General features: G+C 44.1%; 1 protein-coding gene across 1 annotated transcript in view; it reads left to right on the top strand.

Moving 5' to 3' along the window:
- The window catches only part of LOC120052036 (protein unc-13 homolog A-like), an 82951-nt gene that overhangs the window by 19824 nt on the left and 36534 nt on the right, over window positions 1-26593 (top strand). Inside the window, exons 5-13 of the mRNA XM_038998901.1 lie at window positions 2625-2748; window positions 3049-3119; window positions 3276-3327; window positions 5685-5714; window positions 5900-6107; window positions 13725-14474; window positions 15121-15211; window positions 16337-16383; window positions 26050-26128. Of these exons, the coding sequence (XP_038854829.1) occupies window positions 2625-2748; window positions 3049-3119; window positions 3276-3327; window positions 5685-5714; window positions 5900-6107; window positions 13725-14474; window positions 15121-15211; window positions 16337-16383; window positions 26050-26128 (1452 nt within the window). The remainder of the gene's footprint in view (window positions 1-2624; window positions 2749-3048; window positions 3120-3275; window positions 3328-5684; window positions 5715-5899; window positions 6108-13724; window positions 14475-15120; window positions 15212-16336; window positions 16384-26049; window positions 26129-26593) is intronic.

Here is a 26593-nt window from a genome sequence, read left to right on the forward strand (position 1 = left end):
CTGCGACGGTCCACGGTCCGGAACCTCCTGCGACGGTCCACGGTCCGGAACCTCCTGCGACGGTCCACGTCCGGAACCTCCAGCTCCAGGGCAGGAGCCTACCTCTGCGCCGATGCCCAGTCCAGGCACGGCGTCCGGTCCAGCTCCATGGCAAGAGCCTTCCTCTGCGCCGATGTCCAGTCCAGGCACGGCATCCAGTCCCGCTCCATGGGAGGAGCCTTCCTCTGCGCCAATGTCCAGTCCAGGCACGGCGTCCAGTCCCGCTCCATGGGAGGAGCCTTCCTCTGCGCCGGTGCCCAGTCCAGGCACGGCGGTCAACTCAGCTACATGGCCGGAGTCTTCTTTGGTGCCGGTGCCCAGTCCGGGTGCGGCGTACAACCCAGCTCCATGGCTGGGGCCCTCCTCTGCGCCGATGCCCAGTCCAGGCACAGCGTTCTACCCGGCTCCATGGCCGGACCCGTTGTCTGGGTGGGGGCAAAGTCCCGCACCAGAGCCGCCACCGATGCTGGCGAATCCACGAGCGGAGTGGGTACTTCGCCCTACACCGGAGCAGCCACCAACGCTAGACGCCCACCCGGACCCTCCCCTATAGAGTCAGGTTTTGCGGCCGGAGTCCGCACCTTTGAGGGGGGGTACTGTCACGCCCTGACCATAGAGAGCCTTTTTATTCTCTATTTTGGTGAGGTCGGGGTGTGACTAAGGTGGGTGATCTAGTGCATTTATTTCTATGTTGGCCTGGTATGGTTCCCAATCAGAGGCAGCTGTTTATCGTTGTCTCTGATTGGGGATCATATTTAGGCAGCCATTTCCCCACTGGTTTTTGTGGGATCTTGTTTTTGTGTTGATGCCTGTGAGCTCTACAGAACGTCACGTTTCGTTGCTCTTTATTGTTTTTGTGAGTTTCAATTAATAAACATGTGGAACTTTACGTACGCTGCGCCTTGGTCCGAGTATGATTACCACGACGATCGTGACAATACCTAATACACACAAATCTAAGTAAAGGGATGGAATAATATAATATGTACTATAATATAAAATATATGGATGAGCAAGCCTAGGCAAGATGCAATAGATGGTATAAAATACAGTATATACATATGGGATGAGTAATGCAAGATATGTAAACATCATTATTAAAGTGGCATTAATAAAGTGACTAGTGATCCATTTGTTAGAGTGGACAATGAATTCAAGTATGTATATAGGCAGCAGCCTCTCTGTGTCATTGATGGCTGTTTAACAGTCTGATGGCCTTGAGATAGAAGCAATTTTTCAGTCCCAGCTTTGTTGCACCTGTACTGACCTCGCCTTCTGGATGGTAGCGGGGTGAGCAGGCAGTGGCTCGGGTGGTTGTTGTCCTTGATGATCTTTTTGCCCTTCCTGTGACATCGGGTGGTGTAGGTGTCCCGGAGGGCAGGTAGTTTGCCCCCGGTGATGTATCAAATCAAATCAAATGTATTGATAAAGCCCTTCTTACATCGGCTGATAGAAGCAGGTGTAGAAAAAAAAAACTCCCTAGAAAGGCCAAAACCTAGGAAGAAACCTAGAGAGGAACCAGACTATGAGGGGTGGCCAGTCCTCTTCTGGCTGTGCCGGGTGGAGATTATAACAGAACATGGCCAAGATGTTCAAATGTTCATAGATGACCAGCATGGTCAAATAATAATAATCACAGTAGTTGTCGAGGGTGAAGCAAGTCAGCACCTCAGGAGTAAATGTCAGTTGGCTTTTCATAGCCGATGATTAAGAGTATCTCTACCGCTCCTGCTGTCTCTAGAGAGTTGAAAACAGCAGGTCTGGGACAGGTAGCACGTCCGGTGAACAGGTCAGGGTTCCATAGCCGCAGGCAGAACAGTTGAAACTGGAGCAGCAGCACGGCCAGGTTGACTGGGGACAGCAAGGAGTCATCATGCCAGGTAGTCCTGAGGCATGGTCCTAGGGCAGGCCTATTGTGCAGACCGCACCACTCTCCTGGAGAGCCCTGCGGCTGAGGGCGGCGCAGTTGCCGTACCAGGCGGTGATACAGCCCGACAGGATGCTCTCAATTGTGCATATGTAAAAGTTTGTGAGGGTTTTAGAGCAGTAAAAATAATTGTTTTGTCATACCTGTGGTATACAGCCTGATATCCCATGGCTGTCAGCCATGCACGTAAAGGTGAAGGCAAATTCATCCCTATTGAACAAAAAATATGAAAATTATGGAGACCTATTATGACAGTAAATTAAAAGCCTAATTGTCAACCCAGAATTCATGGCAACCACTGGATAAGGTTGCCTATCAAAATAGTTCCTGCGTATACATGTTAGATTTAACAACTTATTTATTGAATATCTTCTCAGTGGTCTATTACACTTCTTAATAAAGCATTGTGAATGAATTTATAATTACTTTATAAGATGATGGTTCAAGTGTATTCTATTGTGTGACGCTGCGGGGTGCCACCAAATCATGGGCTGGTGCCACCAACTGAAAAAGTTAGTGGCACCAGTGCCACCAGGGGAAAATGTTGTTACAGGATGTATCTCCCCCGCCTCCAAAATACTTTAGCTAGGGCTATTTTTAGCATCATCCTAGCCCTGTACAGTAACAGTACGTGTGTGTGTGTGTGTGTGTGTGGTAGGAGGGGCCGGGGCAGTGGCTGACCCTAGACTCCCAGGTCATCATGGCTGAGAATGAGATCACAGGCACCAAAGACCCCACCTTCCACCGCGTGCTGCTGGACAGCCGATTTGAACTGCCATTAGGTCAGATGACACTCTCACTCATGTCAAATGTGCTCTCTAATGTGCCTTGAAAGTGAACTATAACCCTATCTCCTTATTATTACCTACAGTATATCTACATCATTATATCTGAATATACTCACGGACAAGGGAAGCCTATGACTGTCAAAGTATATTGCAATCATTTGGAACCATTAGAGCATTGTGTGTGCATCTGTGCGTGCATGTGTGTGTGTATGCATGTGCATGCCCACGTATGCCTGTGCATATACGATTGTCTGTCCTAAGTGACTGACCAGTAAATGGGTCTTTCTGCTTCAGACATTCCAGAGGATGAGGCTCAATACTGGGCCAAGAAACTGGAGCAGCTCAACTCCATGAGGGACCAGGGCGTAAGGCATTTCTTCTTCCTCCTCTCCTCTCTTTGTGCTTACATCTTACCCGCCACAAGGCAGGGCTATCAGTAATTGCAAAAGTCATAACTTACTCGATGCATTAAATATGATGTAGACCTTGTGTGTGTGTGTGTGTGTGTGTGTGTGTTACAGTACACATACCAGGAAGAGGAGAGACCACTTCAAGCACCATCAACACAATGCTGTGAGTAGTAGACACTTGATACTGCCTGTATCCTCTTCAGTCTCCTTCTCCCCTCTTTAATACAGTATCCTCCTCCCTTTCATCCTCCCTTCTTCTTTTTACTTTCTTCATGGCCCTCTTCTTCCTCCTTCTCACTCTCCTCTGTCTCTTCACTCTTCCTCTTTGCTATCCTCCCCTTCATCCTCCTTCTTCTCATTTTCACTTTATTCCTCCTCTTCTTCCTTTTTCTCCACCCCTTCCTCTTCTTCCTCATCCTCCTCTTCCTCCACTTCACTTTATTCCTCCCTCTCCCCTTCTTCTTCACTCTCCACCTCCTGATTTGAAGGGAAGCAGCGAATCAAATCAAAAATCGAATCATATTTTATTGGTCACATACGCATATTTAGCAGATGTTATTGCTGGTGTAGAGAAATGCTTGTGTTCCAACAATGCAGTAGTGTCTAACAATTCACAACAATACACACAAATCTAAAAGTAAAAGAATGGAATTAAGAAATGTATAAATATTAGATCGAGCAATGTCGGAGTGGCATTGACTAAAATACAGTAGAATAGAATAGAGTATATACATATGAGATGAATAAAGCAGTATGTAAACATTGTTTAAACATTATTAGAGTGACTAATGTTCCATTATTAAGTGGCCAGTGATTCCAAGTCTATGTATAAAGGACAGCAGCCTCTAAGGTGCAGGGTTGCATAACCTGGTGGAAGCCGGCTAGTGATGGGTAGTTAACAGTCTGATGGCCTTGAGATAGAAGCTGTTTTTCAGTCTCTTGATGCACCTGCACTGACCTTGTCTTCTGGATGATAGCGCGGTGAACATGCCGTGGCTCGGTTGGTTGATGTCCGTGATGATCTTTTTGGCCTTCCTGTGACATTGGGGGCTGTAGGTGTCCTGGAGAGCAGGTAGTTTGCCCCCGGTGATGTATTGGACAGACCGCACCACCCTCTGGAGAGCCTTGCGGTTGTGGATGGTGCAGTTGCCGTACCAGGCGGTGATACAGCCCGACAGGATGCTCTCAATTGTGCATCTGTAAAAGTTTGTGAGGATTTTAGGGGCCAAGACAAATTTCTTCAGCTTCATAAGGTTGAAGAGGCGCTGTTGCGTCTTCACTACACTGTCTGTGTGGGTGGACCATTTCAGTTCGTCAGTGATGTGTACGCCGAAAAGTGATGTGTACGCCGAGGGCGGTAAGCAAATTGAAGTGCGTCTCGGGTGTCAGGTAAAGTAGAGGTGATATGACCCTTAACTAGCCTCTCAAAGCACTTCATGATGACAGAAGTGAGTGCTACGGGGCGATAGTCATTTTGTTCAGTTACCTTTACTTTCTTGGGTACAGGAACAATTGTGGACATCTTGAAGCAAGTGAGGACAGCAGACTGGGATAGGGAGAGATTGAATATGTCCGTAAACACGCCAGCCAGCTGGTCTGCACATGCTCTGAGGACGCGGCTAGGGATGCCGTCTGGGCCGGCAGCCATGCGAGGGTTAACACGCTTAAATGTCTTACTCACGTCGGCAACGGAGAAGGAGAGCCCACAGTCCTTGGTAGCGGGCCGCGTTGGTGGCACTGTACTATCCTCAAAGCGGGTGAAGAAGGTGTTAAGCTTGTCCGCAGGCAGGCTTATGGAGGGATGGAGAAAAGCTGACATGATGAATCAAGCCAGCAGGCCTGCCTCATTGTCAACTCCACACACAGTGATTTATGGCTGCTAGCTGTGTGATGGATGTGTGCTGACATACTTACACTGCCCTGTCAGACACAGCCCTGTCTGTCTGATGATGACAGCCCAGGTGAGTGGGCGGAGACGTCTGTGGATGAGTCTGGGCTGCGGTGGGTGTTTCAGTCTGTCAGTAGGTGTGTGTGTGCGTGTGTGCTTGCATGACTGCGTGCGTGGGTGAGAGACGGTTTGTGAGCAACCAGCCATGAAGGTTGGTCAGTGTACGTGTGAGTGCTTGTGCATGTGCATGCATGCGTGTCTATGTGCTGTGTTTCAGTGAGTGTGTATTGATGGTGGCTGCTTATGGGCTGTGAGTCATGGGGCGCTGGGTTGGCAGCTCTGCTGGTGAGAGTTATGGCTGACTCCCCACTGTGCTCTGCTAATTACCACACCCTGAACCCTCCTTGGCCCTCCATCCGTCACAAGGTCAGCCATCTTGCCTTCCCTGCCCTGCTCCGTCTCCAGCTCCACTCTGGGTTTTACCCAGCAATCAGATTGGTTCCCGGGGGTTCAGTACCCTCACCCTGACTGGTTTATTTCCTGGTCCATACGGTTGTACATTCTTTAACCTGAAGTTCATAGCTCAGGCCCAAATCAACATTGTGATAACTTCTTACTCCCTATCCCTGTAGGTAACTGGAGTCTGTGGGGAAACCAGCAAAGTGAGTTTTTATAGCTTTTCACACAGTTAACACTATAAATGTGATGTATCTGCTTTTGGCCTTGGTACTGTAGGCCTGTACTGGCAGGTTTTTAGAACTAGTCACCAAACACTCACTAGCATCCTGGGTAATGAACCTAGCCCCTATAATAATCATAATATTTCAACAATTTCCTGTGTGTGTAGATGAGGACCCAGACAGTGCGATGGACGACAGAGATAGTGACTACCGCAGTGAGACCAGTAACAGCATCCCCCCTCCCTTCTACACCATGTCTCAGCCCAACACCTCCATGCACCAGAACCCCATCCTGAGAGACCAGCGCTACTCCTCGCACATCTCCTACAACGGCTCCATCCAAGAGCTGGACTATGACAACCATAGAGCCAGCAGGTAACCTAACCTAACCTCTCTGCTGTCCTGTCCTCCTTATCTGGTTCATTATCTGGTTTACTCAGTCCTCAGGGTCTCAATAAGGGGTTCGTCCCAATAAGCCCAAGTGCCTTCCTTTCCTTGTTTCCTTCATTTTATAATTACATTTGAGTAATTTCTTTACAAGCTGCTATCCTACAGTTGTCCTAATCAAAAAACATGCAGGGTAGGTGAAATGTATAAGTTGTACATTTCCCCTGTCCAGCTCTTTGAAATCTGTGTGGGTGAAGGAAAGAAGACGAGGAAAGGAAACAACGCTGGACTATTGAGACACACACACAGCATGGATCTCACCTCCTCTTCTTAGTCAAGCGATCCATACTGACTTTGTCTCGTCTGGAGATCAACACTCTATTCTCACAGAGTAAAGCAGACTGATATAGAACAGAATAGATATGCCCCTGTGGACTTGTTTGATTTCACATTCACACTGATGTTTTATGGTAACCTGTTGTCCCATTGTGACTTCACTGTCTCTGGCCTCACTATATAAGCCTGAAGGAGCAGCCCATTGTATACAGGTCGTGTGTCAAGATCCTCACTGGCACCCTGTCACAATGATCATCGTGTGTGTGTACATGTGTGCGTGCGTGTGTTGCTGAAATACAGTCCCCTGTGATCACTAAGAAACTTGTTTTGCCCAAAAAATCGAAATAAGTGTGTTTTTTTGTCTGTTCATCTGTTGTTCAAAGGCGCAAGTTCACTCAAACTCATGCATTACTAGGTGCAGCCACATTATTGCATAAAGGCTTCTATCAGCAGTGATTCTGTTTTAAGATATATGAGCCTGCAAGGTCCACTATGGCTAACAACCAATCACTATCTATCTATCTATCTATCTATCTATCTATCTATCTATCTATCTATCTATCTATCTATCTATCTATCTATCTATCTATCTATCTATCTATCTATCTATCTATCTATCTATCTATCTATCTATCTATCTATCTATCTATCTATCTATCTATCTATCTATCTATCTATCTATCTATCTATCTATCTATCTATCTATCTATCTATCTATCTATCTATCTATCTATCTATCTATCTATCTATCTATCTATCTATCTATCTATCTATCTATCTATCTATCTATCTATCTATCTATCTATCTATCTATCTATCTATCGTGCCAGTGATCTTTATGCAGTAGGTGTGCTGGGCAGTGTGTGTTTCAGTTTGGTGTTTGTACGTTGCTGTGTTTCTTTGAAAAGCCTCAGGCTGGGCTGTACTGATGCTTCTCCTCTCCTGCGTCTCCCCCCAACCTGCCAGATGCTATGATACTTTAGACTCAGCCACCAACGGGCACAGCGATCTCGATTCAGCTTCAGGTTCGAGCCGGCACACCAGCCGCCAGTACACTCTAGACAGTAGGCACTCACTCTCCGATAGGTGGGTCTCTGCACCTCCTCCTCTTCCTCCTCCTCCTCCTCTTCCTCCTGCTCCAGCCTGTGAGTCCGTCCGTGGTCTCGCTGTGATGTCAGTGCTGGACTTGTCCTGTCCTCGTTGCTCGCTGTGATTGCATGCGTGCGCTGTTCGACCCCGCTCTCGCTACCACATATATATATACACATTTTGATTCTGTCTCCACCTAATAATAACTACTGTGTACACACCGGTATCACACACACATGATCTCCCCTCTCTGTCGTACATCTGTTGTGAAATGTGAATGAGTTCCTCTGTTGTGTATGTTGTTATCTAAGAACTTGGAAACATAAGGGAACAGTTGTGCTACATTGATGTGAGTTGCAGTGTTGAAGTGTTAGTGTGTTCTGTGTGGCTGTGGCTCCTCTGCTTCCTCTGTGTCTCAGTGGCAGCCTGTTATTACCTCGTCCTCCTATGGTGTGCCACAGTGACAAGCAGTGTTGGGGGTAATGCGTTACAAAAATAACGTGTTACGTAATCAGATAACTTTTATGAGTAACGGAGTTAAGTAAAACGTTACTTTTTCAAATGAGTTAATATTGTTACAGTTACCTTGTTGAAACACGTGCTTTACTTTCAGAATCATCTCTACCGGGTGCGTGTTTCCATGATCTGAGCTCAACTTGTTTCCTCATTTACTCCTCGAGCGAGAGGAGAAAGACCTAGTGGTCAAACAGGGAAATGATTCCAATCGTTTTTCCACCATTCATTTTTCCCATAAGGGACTATTTTAAGTGTTTCTAAAATCCCCTATGGGGAAAATTAATTGTGGAAAAACGATTGCAACCATTTCCTTGTTTGACCGCTAGGTTTTATGGGTATTATGACTCATAATGTGGTACTCTATTGAGAGTTTTCCTGTCTAGTGGCAAGTGTGCCATCTATACATCTCTATGGGTCTATGTACAGTACGTGCGGTCTATAACCAGAACTGGCGACTCGAGAGAAAGATTTTGAATGAAAAGATAGGAAATCTGTACAGATGTTTGGCTTACAGTATATATTGTGAATTAAGCAGCCCAAATAGCAGCCATTGTGGACTAGCACAGGAAAGCAGAGATGGAATGAGAAACTAGTGATCAAACCTGAGTTCGTAAGTAGCCTATCTTTGATAGAGCGAGCGTTGCTCACCTTGCTCACCCCGACAGTCAAACAAACGGTGAGATTTTCATAAAAGTAACGCAAGGTAATATAACTTGTAATATAAAGTGTTACTTTCCACACAAAGTAATATTGTAAAGTAACATGTTACTATTGTTAAATGTAATGAGTAATATGTAATATAAAGTAACTAATCCCAACACTGGTGACAAGTCCTCTTTGTTATTTGGTCTCAGTTCAAATTGTGGTAATGATGAGCTCAGGCTTTCCCCCAGCCAGTGCCAGCCCTACTGTCGGCCGAGGACCCCGGCTGTGGGGTGGCAGGAGTCATGCCTGATCAAAATGTATTGTAGCCTATCAGAGAGGGGAAGACAAATGTCCTCATGTATGTGCCACTGTGCTTCTGTCCTGCTGTTTGAAAAGGGAAATGCTGGTTTCTGTCGGACAGCAGGCCTGAGTGTGTGAGTGTGTGAGTGTGTGAGTGTGTGAGTGTGTGAGTGTGTGAGTGAGTGAGTGAGAGAGAGAGAGAGAAAAACAAAGAGATCGACAAAGAGAGAAAGAGAGAGTTTGCATGTGTGTGCGCTTCTTGATTGAGTAGCAGGTTGAGGGTCAGGATTCTGTCTGTGAGTGTGTATGTGGTTTTGTGCATATGCCGTGTGTGTATTTGTGTTTGTGTGTGTTGGTGTCCTTTCCTCAGGTGTTCTGTTTTCCTGTCCCCCCGTCTCATGCATTATTGAACCTTCACTGCTCTAATCGATAGTGTGTAAACGGGTGGACTTGTGTGTGTGTGTGTGTTGGGGTTTGTGTTGTTCCTGTCTGCTCTCTCTCTCTAACTCATGCCGCGTCTCATTCTCTTTCCCTACTCACTAATAGCCTCATTCATCATAGACGATAAATATATCCTAAAGAGATGCTGTTTCTCCTCTCCTGTCAGCCCAGTGTAGGCCCCCTGTCTCTCTTTATCTCTCCACTCTTAGTTTCTCTCCCTCTGTTCTCGCTCTCTCTCTCACACACACACACATCACCTCACCTGAATGAGTGCCATTACTTGTTAAGGCTGTTAGCCTCCCGTCTTGTTTTGCTGTGTATTGTGTTGGCTCTGGGTGTTTGGGAATCTCTGTTGAATATACAGATGTGTATGTGGCGTGTGATCAAAGCATTCACCAATAATATCTCAAAATACTGAAATAAAGACCCACAACTACACCACCCAACCCACACTCACACTCATGCATCTGAACACATACTAGCCCATCCCTTGGTCTGGGTTGCCTTGGTTGGTTCACTACCTTTTTCCTCTTACTTTAGGTTAACTGTTCTGCCACACTATGGCTCCTTATCCCAATATGTCCCCTTAACATGCCCTCTTGTCCCCACTCTGGCTCCTTATCCCAATATGTCCCCTTAACATGCCCTCTTGTCCCCACTCTGGCTCCTTATCCCAATATGTCCCTTTAACTTCTTGCCGCACGGATCCCTTTAGCGGGATCATTTTCGTAAACAACCGCTGAATTGCAGAGCGCCAAATTTAAAAAAAATACTAAAAATATTTATAATCATGAAATCACAAGTGAAATATACCAAAACACAGCTTAGCTTGTTGTTAATCCACCTATCGTGTCAGATTTTGAAAATATGCTTTACAGCGAAAGCAATCCAAGCGTTTGTGAGTTTATCAATCACTAGACAAAACAGTAAGAACAGCTAGCCTCAAATTAGCTTGGTCACGAAAGTCAGAAAAGCAATAAAAGTAATCGCTTACCTTTGATAATCTTCAGATGTTTGCACTCACGAGACTCCCAGTTACACAATAAATGTTCTTTTTGTTCGATAAAGATTAGTTTTATAAGCAAAAAACGCCATTTGGTTTGCGCGTTATGTTCAGAAAACCACAGGCTCGTTCCGGTCCTGAAAGGCAGAAGACAATTCCAAAAAGTATCCGTAATGTTCGTAGAAACATGTCAAACGTTTTTTATAATCAAGCCTCAGGTTGTTTTTAACATACATAATCGATAATATTTCAACCGGACGGTAACCTATTCAATACTACAGAGAAAGAAAATGTCGAGCTACATCTCTCGCGCGCAGGAACTAATCAAAGGACACCTGGCGCGTTTTGAAAAATCTCGCTCATTTAAAAAAAATAAAAGCTTGAAACTATGTCTAAAGCCTGGTCACAGCCTGAGGAAGCCATTGGAAAAGGAATCTGGTTGATACCCCTTTAAATGGAGGAGGGGCAGGCAACAGAACAGGGATTTTTCCAAATAAAAGGCACTTCCGGGTTGGATTTCCTCAGGTTTTCGCCTGCAAAATCATTTTTGGAAACTTTAGAGTGTTTTCTATCCTAATCTGTCAATTATATGCATATTCTAGCATCTGGACCTGAGAAATAGTCTGTTTACCTTGGGAACGTTATTTTTCCAAACATAAAAATTCTGCCCCTTAGCTGAAAGAAGTTAACATGCCCTCTGGTCCCCACTCTGGCTCCTTATCCCAATATGTCCCCTTAACATGCCCTCTGGTCCCCACTCTGGCTCCTTATCCCAATATGTCACCATAACATGCCCTCTGGTCCCCACTCTGGCTCCTTATCCCAATATGTCACCATAACATGCCCTCTGGTCCCCACTCTGGCTCCTTATCGCAATATGTCCCCTTAACATGCCCTCTGGTCCCCACTCTGGCTCCTTATCCCAATATGTCACCATAACATGCCCTCTGGTCCCCACTCTGGCTCCTTATCCCAATATGTCACCATAACATGCCCTCTGGTCCCCACTCTGGCTCCTTATCCCAATATGTCCCCTTAACATGCCCTCTGGTTCCCACTCTGGCTCCTTATCCCAATATGTCACCTTAACATGCCCTCTGGTCCCCACTCTGGCTCCTTATCCCAATATGTCACCTTAACTTCTACTTGGTCACAATCCCGGATCCGGGAGCACCCTCATCAGTAAAAAAGCTGACTAGCATAGCCTAGCATAGCGCCACAAGTAAATACTAGCATCTAAATATCATGAAATCACAAGTCCAAGACACCAGATGAAAGATACACATCTTGTGAATCCAGCCATCATTTCTGATTTTTAAAATGTTTTACAGGGAAGACACAATATGTATTTCTATTAGCTAACCACGATAGCAAAAGACACAACTTTTTTTTCCCACCATTTTTTTACTGCATAGGTAGCTATCACAAATTCGACCAAATAAAGATATAAATAGTCACTAACCAAGAAACAACTTCATCAGATGACAGTCTGATAACATATTTATTGTATAGCATATGTTTTGTTCGAAAATGTGCATACTTCAGGTATAAATCATAGTTTTACATTGCAGCCACCATCACAACTCTCACCAAAGCAACTAGAATAACTACAGAGAGCAACGTTAATTACCTAAATACTCATCATAAAACATTTATGAAAAATACACAGTGTACAGCAAATGAAAGACAAAGATCTTGTGAATCCAGCCAATATTTCAGATTTTTTAAGTGTTTTACAGCGAAAACACAATATAGCATTATATTAGCTTACTACAATAGCCAACCACACAACAGCATTGATTCAAGCCAACAATAGCGATAACGAATAAACCAGCAAAAGATATTAATTTTTTCACTAACCTTCTCAAACTTCTTCAGATGACAGTCCTATAACATCATATTACACAATACATATAGAGTTTGTTCGAAAATGTGCATATTTAGCGGCACAAATCGTGGTTATACAATGAGAATAGTAGCCAAGCTGCCAACAAAATGTCGGGAGAAATCTTGGGAGAGGCACCTAATCTAATCAATAACTAATCATAAACTTGACTAAAAAATACAGGTTGGACAGCAAATGAAAGATACATTAGTTCTTAATGCAACCGCTGTGTTAGATTTTTAAAATTAACGTTACTACGACATACAGCGTGCGTTAAAGCGAGACCGCACCGAAATTAATGGCGGAATAGTAGGTCAACATTTTTCAATAGAACAACGAATTAACTTCATAAATAGTTCTTACTTTTTGATGAGCTTCCATCAGAATCTTGGGCAAGTTGTCCTTTGTCCAGAATCATTGTTGCTCGGTTGTAGATTGCCGTCTTCAATTTAGGAATTAGCAGCAAACATTAGCTATGTGGCCCAGACGTGCCCAACTCACTATAACGCAGCACAAAGAAATATCCGAAAATCGCAATATACTGATATAAACTGATATAACTCGGTTTAAAATAACTACATTATGATGTCTTTAACACCTATATCGAATAAAATCAGAGCCGGATATATCTAAGGCCTATAACGAGAGCTTACCAGAACGCCATCCTGAGGTCTGTCTCGCGTCATGGCGAACGTTGAAAAGAGTGCACCCCACGTTCCAAGACCATTTATATGGCCTCAGATCTGCCTAGCAACTCCATTCCAATTCTCACTGCTTGCTGACATCTAGGGGAAGGTGTATGCAGTGCATGTCGACCAATAGAATACATGCAAATTAATAAACTGACCCTGGAACAGATTGCCTGATTTCAGATTTCTCACTTCCTGACAGGAAGTTTGCTCCAACTTGAGTTCTGTTTTACTCACAGATATAATTCAAACGGTTTTAGAAACTAGAGAGTGTTTTCTATCCAATAGTAATAATAATATGCATATTGTACGAGCAAAAATTGAGTACGAGGCAGTCTAATTTGGGAGCGAATTTTTACAAAGTGAAAACAGCACTCCCTATTGAGAAAAGGTTAACATGCCCTCTGGTCCCCACTCTGGCTCCTTATCCCAATATGTCACCTTAACATGCCGTCTATGGGGCCACTTTGGTTCTTTAGTGTTTATAGTGTTTCATCCCCAGTCTGGAGGCATAGGGGAACAATTGTGCCACATTGATGTGAGTTGCAGTGTTGAAGTATTAGTGTGTTCTGTGTGGCTGTGGCTCCTCTGCGTCCTCCTATGGTGTGCCACAGTGACAAGCAATGATGGGGGTAACATGTTACTTTTGTTACAGTCTGCTTGTGTGTCTGTGTATCTGACTGTGGTCCATGTGTCTACAGTCCTACAGGCAGCAGTCACTATGCCTCCTCCGGGGAGCTGAGTCAAGGCAGCTCCCAGCTCAGTGAGGAGTTTGGCCCAGAGGTCGAGGGGAACACGAGGGGCTCTGTGGAGCTCTACGATGAGAACGACGCCTACCACTCCTGTCACTCCTCTGTCAGCTACGGCTGGGATCCCGACGCACCCGAAGAGGTGTACAGTGACGAGGGGGGCTACATCAAAGATGACGAGGAGGAGGGTGAGCTTTATGAGCCCGAAGATGGAGAGGGGGAGTACGACTATGAGAGAGAGGAGGAGGAAGAGATGGACAGCACGCTAAGCGAGGAGCTGCACTACACCCCCTCCCCTACAAGCACGGCTTCCACGCTGGCCCCCAAGGCCTCCATTGCCAGGCCTCCTCTGGAGAAACAGGCCTCCCTGAGAGAGCAGCAGCCACAACCCCTCACCCTGGTTCCCTCTTCCCTGTCCCCCACCACTCAAGCCCACCCAATGCTCCCTTTCCAGCCCCCTGTCACCACAGCCTCCACCAAGCCTACCTTCACCCCAATGATCCATCCATCCCTCATCCAGCCCCCGGCGCCCACAGCCCAGCCCCCTGCTCCAGATACCCAGCCTCCGGTGTCTGATGCCCTGGATGACATCCACCTAGACATCCAAGTGGAGAAGCCTCTGACTTTAGAGGAGGAGGTCCCTGTCGTAGAGAGCCTCCCAGCAGAAGTCCCCCCAGAGAAGATCGAGACCCCGGGCGTCAGGTGAAACCTCCCCTACTGCACTCTTAGAAAAAAACAGTTCCAAAAGGGTTCCACCTGGAACCAAAAATGGTTCTACATGGAACCTAAAGGCTTCTACCTGGAATCAAACTGGTTCTACCTGGAACCAAAAAAGGTTCTTCAAAGGGTTTATCCTATGGGGACAACCGAAGAACCCTTTTAGGTTCTAGATAGCACCTTTTTTTCTAAGAGTGTGTAATGTAGCCAGAGCACCTTCTCATATAATACTATAACAAGTATTCACTTCCCTACATCTTCTACATATACACACTACATACACACTACATATACACACTACATACTGTATACACACTACATATACACACTACATACTGTATACACACTACATACTGTATATAGCCTACATATACACTAAATACTGTATGCAGATGACATTTACTACTTATACACACTACATACACACAACATATACACTACATATACACAATACATATACACTACATACTATATACACACTACATATACACAATACATTATTCTACAGTTTTATTAGTATCCGTTACTAGCCATTACTGCCTATAAAAAAAGTTATGTTATTTTCTAACATGTAAATATCTTCACGATGAATGAGCTCCAGTCTGAATGCTCTTGTAAATTCCTCTCCCAGCTATCAGAGGCCCATCATGGAGCCTGGTTCAGACAGGGCTAGGGCCAACTGGCAACGGCTCTGCAGCAAGGTCCGACTACAGCTGCAGCGGGTGAGACAGCCTGTGTGTATGTGTATGTGTGTGTGTGTGTGTGTGTGTGTGTGTGTGTGTGTGTGCATGTGTGTGTGTGTGTGTGTGCATGCTTGTGTGTGTATGTGTATGTGTGCACGTGGATGTGTATGGAAACCATGTGGCTGCTCTCTTTGTTTCTCGCCATAATGCTGTCACTCCTTCATATGTCCCTGCCCTGAGGTTTCTCTTCTGACATCTTTGCCCTTTCAGCTTTCTTTCATTCACTTCTCAATCCTTTGGTGGTCTGTCATTCATGTCACCTTCTATTACTCTGTAAATTGTAATCCTGTGGTTCATTTTGCCCAGCTTTATGTTGTTAAGATAATGTGTTTTTGTTTATCCACGTTTGTTTGATTTTTTGCCACTTCCGTAGCAATTTGAATGTTGTCCGTTCTGATTGGCCAGGGCTGGAGCCGACTGCCAGGTGGGTGTGTTTGTGGTTGGTCATGAGTGCTGTGAGTGATGATGACGTGAATGTCAGTGTTGTGTCATGCTCTAAACACACAGAGAGAAAAAGAGCACAGATACAATTACTGGAATGTTAGCTCAGATAAGGATCTGTCACAAATCCACTTTCAACCATGGCCTTCAAACACAAAGGCCTCCCGACTAATGTCAATGGACAGCGAAATCACCCCCGATAACGCTCTCTTGTCTCTCTCCTGTGTTTTATGGCTGACATTATGGTTTGTTTTTTTCCCCAATGAAACACATCTTTCTTGATTTTATAGTAACAAACTGGGGTAGACTAGATAACAAACTGACTAGCCTTGTGTCACGACTCCATCGTTGTAACTAACAGTTAGACAGCTAGGGGCAGAAAGCTAGGTGCAGACAGCTAGGTGCAGACAGCTAGAGGCAGACAGCTAGGGGCAGACAGCTGGGGGCAGACAGCTGGGGGCAGACAGACAGCTAGGGGCAGACAGACAGCTAGGGGCAGGCAGACAGCTAGGGGCAGGCAGACAGCTAGGGGCAGACAGACAGCTACAGACAGACAGCTACAGACAGACAGCTAGGGGTGTGATGTAGTAGACCTAATAAAAACATTTCCAGGGGTACTATGTGCCAATCACTCCTCCACATGTCTCCCCCCTCTCTCCACAGGCTCGGGGGGAGTCCATTGGGATTTGCTCCCTGTTGCTATCAGCAGGGTAAGTGTCTGTCACTATCACACCAACGTACATGATAATAGCTGTATAATGATGGCCTAATGATGGCGCCGACGGATGATTGCGCCAATGGAGATGGCAGCATCGCGACTAGCTCTTAAGCAACTCTGCAGTATTTTGCTTGTTTTTGTACTATTTTTACATTATTAGCTCAGGAATTGTTTTGTGTCATTACATACAGCCGGGAAGAACTATTGGATATTAGAGCGGCGGTAGCTCACCAGAAATTCCAGAATTACAACCAGGATTACAACTTCCCTGGAGCGGATCCCTTGTTTTCTCTCCCCAGAGCAATTTAACTTATTCCAGAGGCTGCCCCAAAACAACACCGGCAAAGAAGAGGTACTCAAGGCGGTATTCTGGTCCGATTTAGGAAGCGTGCACACCACCCACCACTCCTGAGTAATTTACTCACTAATGTCCATTCTCTGGATAATAAAATTGATGAGCTCAAGGCGAGAGTTGCTTTTCATAGAGACTCCAGGGATTGTAACATACTCTGCTTCACAGGAACATGGCTCTCTCAAAATGTACTGTCTAACTCTGTAAAGCCAGTTGGGTTCTCAGTACATTGCAGCGACAGGAACAAACATCTCTCCGGGAAGGGTGGAGGTATATGTTTAATGATTAGCGACTTATGGTGTAACTGTGATAACATACAGGAACTCAAGTCCATCTGTTCACAAGATCTAGAATATCTCACAATCAGATTCTGACCGTACTTTCTCCCAAGATAATTTTCATCAATATTAGCCACAGCGGTCTATATCCCCCCCCCAAGAGGATACCACGACGGCCCTCAAAGAACTCCACTGGACTTTATGCAAACTGGAAACCACATATCCTGAGGCTGCATTTATTGTAGCTGGGTATTTTAACAAAGTAAATTTGAGGAAAAGGCCCCCGAAATTCTATCAACATATTGATTGTTGTACTCAAACTGCTAAAACGCTCGACCGTTGGTATACTACCTTCCAGAATGCATATAAGGCCCTCCCCCGCCCTCCAATCGGACCACGATTCCATCTTGCTCTTCCCCTCCCATAGGCAGACACTCAAACAGGAAGCACCTGTGGTAAGGACTATTCAATGCTGGTCTGACCAATCGGAATCCACGCTTCAAGATTGTTTTGATCACGTGGACTGGGATATGTTCAGAGTAGCATCAGAAAATAATATCGACACAAGTACTGATACGGTGAATGAGTTTATCAGGAAGTGCATAGGAGATGTTGTACCCACTGTGACTATTAAAACCTACCCCAACCAGAAACCGTGGATAGATGGGAGCATTCGCGCAAAACTGAAAGCGCGGCAAGAAGACTGGGAATATGGAGGAATAAAAAAAGTGAAGTTATTCCCTCCGCAAAGCTATCAAGCAGGCTAAACATTGATAAAGGGGCAAGGTTGAGTCCCAGTTCAACGACTCGAGTCCCTGTGTCTGAACCCTGCCCTGTGCAACTGGGTTCTGGACCTCCTGACGGGTCGCACCAAGGTGGTGAAGGTAGGAAACAACACCTCCGCTTCACTGATTCTCAACACTGGGGCCCCACAAGGGTGTGTGCTCAGCCCCCTCCTGTACTCCCTGTTCACCCATGACTGTGTGGCCAAGCACGCCTCCAACTCAATCAACAAGTTTGCAGTTGACACAACAGTAGTAGGCTTGATTACCAACAATGATGAGACAGCCTACAGAGAGGAGGTGAAGGCTCTGGGAGTGTGATGCCAGGAAAATAACCTCTCACTCAACGTCAACAAAACTAAGGAGATGATCGTGGACTTCAGGAAACAGCAGAAACAGTAGAGGGAGGACCTCCCTATCCACATCGATGGGACCGCAGTGGAAAAGGTGGAAAGCTTCAAGTTCCTCGGCATACACATCACTGACAAACTGAAATGGTCCACCCACACAGACAGTGTGGTGAAGAAGGCGCAACAGCGCCTCTTCAACCTCAGGAGGCTGAAGAAATTTGGCTTGTCACCCAAAACCCTCACAAACTTCTACAGATGCACAATTGAGAGCATCCTGTCAGGCTGTAACACCGCCTGGTACGGCAACTGCACCGCACACAACCGCAAAGCTCTCCAGATGGTGGTGCGGTCTGCCCAACGCATCACTGGGGTCAAACTTCCCGCCCTCCAGGAGACCTACAGCACCCAATGCCATAAGAAGGCCAAAAAGATCATCACTGACAACAACCACCCGAGCCACTGCCTGTTCACCCCACTATCATCCAGAAGGCGAGGTCAGTACAGGTGCATCAAAGCTGGGAACAAGAGACTGAAAAACAGCTTCTATCTCAAGGCCATCAGACTGTTAAACTAGCACATCAGAGGCGGCTGCCTATAGACATAGATTAGGAATCCCTGGCCACTTTTAGAAATGGATCACTAGCCACTTTAATAATGTTCCGTATCAAGCATTACTCATCTCATATGTATAAACTGCACTCCACACTATTCTACAGAATCTAAGTCACTTTTAAATTGAGCTTACATATTGCATCACACATTTCATATGTGTATATACTGTATTGTATTCTGTACTACACAACTGACTGTTAAACAGCCCTCTCCAGCACATCAGAGGCTGCTGCCTATAGACATAGATTAGGAATCACTGGCCACTTTAAGGAAATGAAACACCAACCACTTTAATAATGTATCCGTGTCTTGCATTCCTCATCTCATATGTGTAAACTGTACTCTATTGTACGGTATCTTAGTCACTTTAATTGTGTGTAAATATTACATCACCCATCTCATATGCATATACTGTACTCTATACTATGCCACCGTATCTTAGTCCAATGCCACTCTGACATATATGTACAGTTGAAGTCGGAAGTTTACATACACCTAGACAAATACATTTAAACTCAGTTTTCACAATTTCGGAAATTTATTCCTAGTAAAAATTCCCTGTTTTAGGTCAGTTAGGATCACCACTTTATTTTAAGAATGTTATATGTCAGAATAATAGTAGAGAGAATCATTTATTTCAGCTTTTATTTCTTTCATCACATTCCCAGTGGGTCAGAAGTTTACATACACTCAATTAGTATTTGGTAGCATTGCCTTTAAATTGTTTAACTTGGGTAAAACATTTCGGGTAGCCTTCCACAGCTTCCCACAATAAGTTGGGTGAATTTTGGCCCATTCCTCCTGACAGAACTGGTGTAACGGAGTCAGGTTTGTAGGCCTCCTTGCTCGCACACGCTTTTTCAGTTCTGCCCACAAATTTTCTATGGGATTGAGGTCAGGGCTTTGTGATGGCCACTCCAATATCTTGACTTTGTTGTCCTTATGCCATTTTGCCACAACTTTGGAAGTATGCTTGGGGTCATTGTCCATTTGGAAGACACATTTGCGACCAAGCTTTAACTTCCTGATTGATGTCTTGGGATGTTGCTTCAATATATACACATCATTTTCCTCCCTCATGATGCCATTTATTTTGTGAAGTGCACCAGTCCCTCCTGCAGCAAAGCACCCCCACAACATGATGCTTCCACCCCTGTGCTTCACGGTTGGAATGGTGTTCTTCGGCTTGCAAACCTCCCCCTTTTTCCTCCAAACATAATGATGGTAATTATGGCCAAACAGTTCTATTTTTGTTTCATCAGACTAGAGGTCATTTCTCCAAAAAGTACGATCTTTGTCCCCATGTGCAGTTGCAAACCGTCGTCTGGCTTTTTTGTGGCGGTTTTGGAGCAGTGGCTTCTTCCATGCTGAGCGGCCTTTCAGGTTATGTCAATATAGGACTTTTTTTACTGTGGATATAGATACTTTTGTACCTGTTTCCTCCAGCATCTTCAAAAGGTCCTTTGCTGTTGTTCTGGGATTGATTGCACTTTTCGCAACAAAGTACGTTCATCTCTAGGAGACAGAACGCGTCTCCTTCCTGAGCGGTATGACGGCCATGGTGTTTATACTTGCATTCTATTGTTTGTACAGATGAATGTGGTACCTTCAGGCGTTTGGAAATTGCTCCCAAGGATGAACCAGACTTGTGGAGGTCCACAATTTTTTTTCTGAGGTCTTGGCTGATTTCTTTTGATTTTCCCATGATGTCAAGCAAAGTGGCACTGAGTTTGAAGGTAGGCCTTGAAATACATCCACAGATACACCTCCAATTAACTCCAATTATTTCAATTAGCCTATTAGAAGCTTCTAAAGCCATGACATCATTTTCTGGAATTTCCCAAACTGTTTAAAAGCACAGTCAACTGCTGACCCACTGGAATTGTGATACATTGAGTTATAAGTGAAATAATCTGTCTGTAAACAATTGTTGGGAAAATTACTTGTGTCATGCACAAAGTAGATGTCCTAACCGACTTGCCAAAACTATAGATTGTTAACAAGAAATTTGTGGAGTGGTTGAAAAACAAGTTTTAATGACTCCAACCTAAGTGTATGTAAACTTCCGACTTCAACTGTATATATATTCTTAATCCATTCCTTACTTAGATTTACGTGTATTTTGGGTATATGTTGGGAAACTGTTAGATATTACTGCAGTGTTGGAGCTAGAAGCACAAGCATTTCTCTACACCCGCTATAACATCTGCTAAACATGTGTATTTGACCAATAACATCTGCTAGACATGTGTATGTGACCAATAACATCTGCTAAACATGTGTATGTGACCAATAACATCTGCTAAACATGTGTATTTGACCAATAACATCTGCTAAACATGTGTATGTGACCAATAACATCTGCTAGACATGTGTATTTGACCAATAACATCTGCTAGACATGTGTATGTGACCAATAACATCTGCTAGACATGTGTATGTGACCAATAACATCTGCTAAACATGTGTATGTGACCAATAACATCTGCTAGACATGTGTATGTGACCAATAACATCTGCTAAACATGTGTATGTGACCAATAACATCTGCTAGATATGTGTATGTGACCAATAACATCTGCTAGATATGTGTATGTGACCAATAACATCTGCTAGACATGTGTATGTGACCAATAACATCTGCTAAACATGTGTATGTGACCAATAACATCTGCTAGACATGTGTATGTGACCAATAACATCTGCTAAACATGTGTATGTGACCAATAACATCTGCTAGACATGTGTATGTGACCAATAACATCTGCTAAACATGTGTATGTGACCAATAACATCTGCTAGATATGTGTATGTGACCAATAACATCTGCTAAATATGTGTATGTGACCAATAACATCTGCTAGACATGTGTATGTGACCAATAACATCTGCTAAACATGTGTATGTGACCAATAACATCTGCTAAACATGTGTATGTGACCAATAACATCTGCTAAACATGTGTATGTGACCAATAACATCTGCTAAACATGTGTATGTGACCAATAACATCTGCTAAACATGTGTATGTGACCAATAACATCTGCTAGACATGTGTATGTGACCAATAACATCTGCTAGACATGTGTATGTGACCAATAACATCTGCTAGACATGTGTATGTGACCAATAACATCTGCTAAACATGTGTATGTGACCAATAACATCTGCTAGACATGTGTATGTGACCAATAACATCTGCTAAACATGTGTATGTGACCAATAACATCTGCTAAACATGTGTATGTGACCAATAACATCTGCTAAACATGTGTATGTGACCAATAACATCTGCTAAACATGTGTATGTGACCAATAACATCTGCTAAACATGTGTATTTGACCAATAACATCTGCTAAACATGTGTATGTGACCAATAAAATTTTATTTTATTTGTTTTGATAATAGTTGTGGTAGTTGTATTATTTGTATCATTGTATTCTACATTTGTGTGACTGTCCTTGTCTATCAGTGTATCAGTGTTTTGTTACTTGTCATGTTGTGTGTTTTTTCGTGGACCCCAGGAAGAATAGCTGCTGCTTCTGCAAAAGCTAATGGGGATCAGAATAAACCAATATTAATCAAATCAAATTGTATTTGTCACATGCTCCAAATACAACAGGTGTAGACCTTACCGTGAAATGCTTACTTATAAGTCTGTAACCCTACAATGCAATAAAAAAAAGAGTTAAGAAAATATTTACTAAATAAACTCAAAGTAAAAAGAAAGTAACACAATAAAATAACAATAACGAGGCTATATACAGGGGGTACCAGTACTGAGTCAATGTGCGAGGGTACAGGTTAGTCGATGTAATTGAGGTAATATGTACATGTACTGCAGGTAGGGGTAAAGTGACTATGTATAGATAATAAACAACGAGTAGCAGCAACATAAACAAATGGGGGGGTCAATGCAAATAGTCAGAGTAGCCATTTGATTAACTGTTCAGCAGTCTTATGGCTTCAGTGTAGAAGCTGTTCAGGAGCCTTTTGGACCTAGACTTGGCGCTCCGGTACCACTTGCCGTGCGGTAGCAGAGAGAACAGTCTATGACTAGGGTGGCTGGAGTCTTTCTCTGACACAGCCTGGTATAGAGGTCCTGGATGGTAGGATGCTTGGCCCCAGTGATGTACTGGGCCGTACGCATTACCCTCTGTAGCGCCTTGCGGTCGGATGCCAAGCAGTTGCCATACCAGGCGGTGATGCAACCAGTCAGGATGCTCTCGATGGCGCAGCTGTAGAACTTTTTGAAGATCTGACGACCCATTCTAAATCTTTTCAGTCTCTTGAGGGGGAATAGGCGTTGTTGTGCCCTCTTCACGACTGTGTTGGTGTGTGTGGACCATGATAATTCCTTAGGGATGTGGACACCTAGGAATTTGAAGCTCTCGACCTGCTCCACTACAGCCCCATCGATGTGAATGGGGGCGTGCTCGGGCCTCGTTTTCCTGTAGTTCACGATCATCTCCTTTGTCTTGATCACGTTAAGGGAGAGGTTGTTTTCCTGGCACCACACTGCAACTTCTCTGACCTCCTCCCTATAGGAGTTGTAAGTGATCATTGTTGTAAGTGATCAGGCCTACCACCGTTGTGTTGTCTGCAAACTTAATGATGGTGTTGGAGTCCTTAGCTTAGTGATGGTCCTTAGCTTAGTGATGAGCTATAAAGCTTCACAACATGGAATAATACAGAACTGCATGATATTTTGATTAAATAGTTGAAGTTAAGTTGGTCCCAGATCTGTTAGGGAAAGGGGGATACCTAGTCAGTTGTACAACTGAATGCATTCAACTGAAATGTGTCTTCCGCATTTAACCCAACCCCTCTAAGTCAGAGAGGTGCGGGGGGCTGCCATAATTGACATCCACGTCTTTGGCGCCCAGGGATCAGTGGGTTAACTGCCTTGTTCAAGGACAGAACAACAGGTTTTTACCTTATCAGCTCAAGGATTCAATCCAGCAACCTTCCGGTTATTGGCACAACACTCTAACCACTAGGCTACCTGCGTTGCTTATGGTCATTGTCATACAAACATGGCTATACAGCCGAAACGGATCTGGCACCAAGTTAGAGGATCTGTTTCTCTCATTTCCAGTGTGTCTATGTGTGACTCACCACCTGGATTCGGTCTTATGTAGCAACATTTAAATTCTGTTTTTTACATTGGATAAATGTGGAGACTCTGAGCTACAAAATGGTATATCATACACTGCATTTGAGGAAACAATGGGAAAGTAATTCTGCTTTGAAAGTAGATCAACTTGTAAACTCACTTTTGAGAAAACCATCATTCAATGTTTTGGTACAACTATTGGAGAGTCCTTCTTTGTCTACACCCATTCAGCATTGTTCAAACCCTCTTAAGCCTTAGCTGCACCCATCTCTTTAAGGGTTGATCTGTGTATTCTGTACTAACTTGCCAGCTACTTCCAGACATTTAAAAGAGAGAACAGCTCACTGAACATACTCGCCCTAGCAGAGCTGGCTAGGCTGTTACAGTATGTTTTCCAGAGCGTTGGTGACTGCAACTGTGCTGTCAGATTGTCCATTTGTAAATTCAGAGCGTTTCGCATTCAGACCGCACACCGGACGCTCTGGCCAATAAGTAGGGTTGTTCTGAAAGCTCTGACCGCAGTCAAGCACCCAAGCTAACATTGGCTAGCTACTTCCAGACATATAATGAGAGAACACCCCACTCTGACCATTTTACTCCCCCTAGCAGAGCTGGTTAGGCAGTTTTCATGTTACACAGAGCAGTGGTGACTAACAGTGCTGCTGGCAACAATTGAATTACGCTTTGTTGCTGACATTTACTGACACTGGACATATTCAACGGGTGTTGAGCGTTCAAAAATTAATCAGTTATTCTGCGCTCTGGCACACTAAAACGAGAGTCTTTTGTTGCGAAATGTAGCTAGATAGCGAGCTAGGTAAACAATGAATCCCAACGCATGACGTAACGTTAGTTAGCGAGCCAGCCAGCCAGCTAACGTTAGCTAGCTAGCTAATAGTACACTAACTTGAAATGAAAATACTTTGTCAAAATTAGAGTGGAGTCTTTTGTTAAGACATGTAGCTAGCTAGGTAAACAATGAATCCCAACGCATAACATAACGTTAGTTAGCGAGCCAGCCAGCTAACGTTAGCTAGCTAGCTAATAGTACACTAACTTGAAATGAAAATACTTTGTCAAAATTAGAGTGGAGTCTTTTGTTAAGACATGTAGCTAGCTAGCTAGCTAAACAATGGACCATAATCACACCGTTACTACCCTGCATGAATCTGCAGGTAGCTAACCACCCAGGTTCTATGGCTAGTCAAGCAAGTGTGTCTGAGATACGAATAATAAGATCATACACAATGTTAGCTAGCGACCCAGCCTGCTAACGTTAGCTAGCTAACAGTACACTTGAAATGAAACCACTTTGTCAAAATTAGAAACGTGTAATATCTGAAAATGTTGCTAGCTAGACTACGTATCTTACCAGTATACATCATGGTTGGACGCATTTCCTGTCTGATGCCATACATGGTTGCCCTTAGTTTAGTTTGATGATGTAATCCAGACTGAAGTTTTCTCCATCTCCTTAGCTATCATACTCGAATTCCACTGATTTCAAAACTCGGTCCTCCAGAAAGTGGAGAGCATACACATAACGTTAGCTAGCAAACAGTACACTTTAACTTGAAATTAGGTTTATGCCGTTTTACTACACAACACATTTTTTTAAAGACGCGTTTGACACAATTACCTAGACATACTGACCAGCTCCAATAGACAGACACGTGCTATATGGCAGACCAATCCAAACTCATCTCTCGGCATGTCCAGTCCACTCATTATCTCAGCCAAACATGGCTAGCTCACTTTTTCTGTGGCTAAACCAACTAGGCTCGTAATTTAACCATTTTATTCGTATTTATAGATGGCATACAAGCTTGATATTAAGGCACATGAAAGTTCACATGTTCGAGACTAGTTGAGATGGCATTTATGCCAAAAAACGCATTTTGATTAAAAAAATAAAAGTTCAAACAGCTCTCCTGTGAAGTCGTGACTTGCGGCATACGCCTAGTTTCCTGAATCGGGTCACGTATGTCAGTGGTGGTGAATGTTGTGGGGATGAGGACGGTGTGGTGATGAGGATGTTGTGGTAATGAGGATTTTGTGGGGATGAGGACGGTGTGGTGATGAGGATGTTGTGGTAATGAGGATTTTGTGGGGATGAAGATGTTGTGATAACAAGAGTGCTGTGTTTGTGTGGTTTCTCCCCATGCAGGGTGGGTGGTGCGCTGTATAGCATCGACAGCATGCCGGACCTCCGCAAGAGGAAAGCCATGCCTCTGGTCAGGGACCTGGTCAGTGTAAGTTCTGACCATATACTAAATGTATTTTACTCGATATTCACTCCTCTCTCTCTCTCTCTCTCTCTCTTTCTCTCTCTCTCTCTCTCTCGCTCTCTCTCTCTCTCATATCAATTTCAATTTAAGGGGCTTTATTGGCATGGGAAACATATGATTACATTGCCAAAGCAAATTAAATAGATAATAATAGTGAAATTAACAATAAAAAAATGACAGTAAACATTACTCACAAAAGGGACAATAAATAAACATAAACATAGATTGTATATACAATGGTGTTTGTTCTTCACTGGTTGCCCTTTTCTTGTGGCAACGGCTCACAAATCTTGCTGCTGTGATTGCACACTGTGGTATTTCACCCAATAGATATGGGAGTTTATCAAAATTGTATTTGTTTTCAAATTCTTTGTGGGTCTGTGTAATCTTTCCAATGTGTCAAGTAATTATCTTTTGTTTTCT

The sequence above is a fragment of the Salvelinus namaycush genome, chromosome 8 (assembly GCF_016432855.1).
Source record: "Salvelinus namaycush isolate Seneca chromosome 8, SaNama_1.0, whole genome shotgun sequence".
In the NCBI taxonomy this organism is placed as follows: Eukaryota; Metazoa; Chordata; class Actinopteri; order Salmoniformes; family Salmonidae; genus Salvelinus; species Salvelinus namaycush.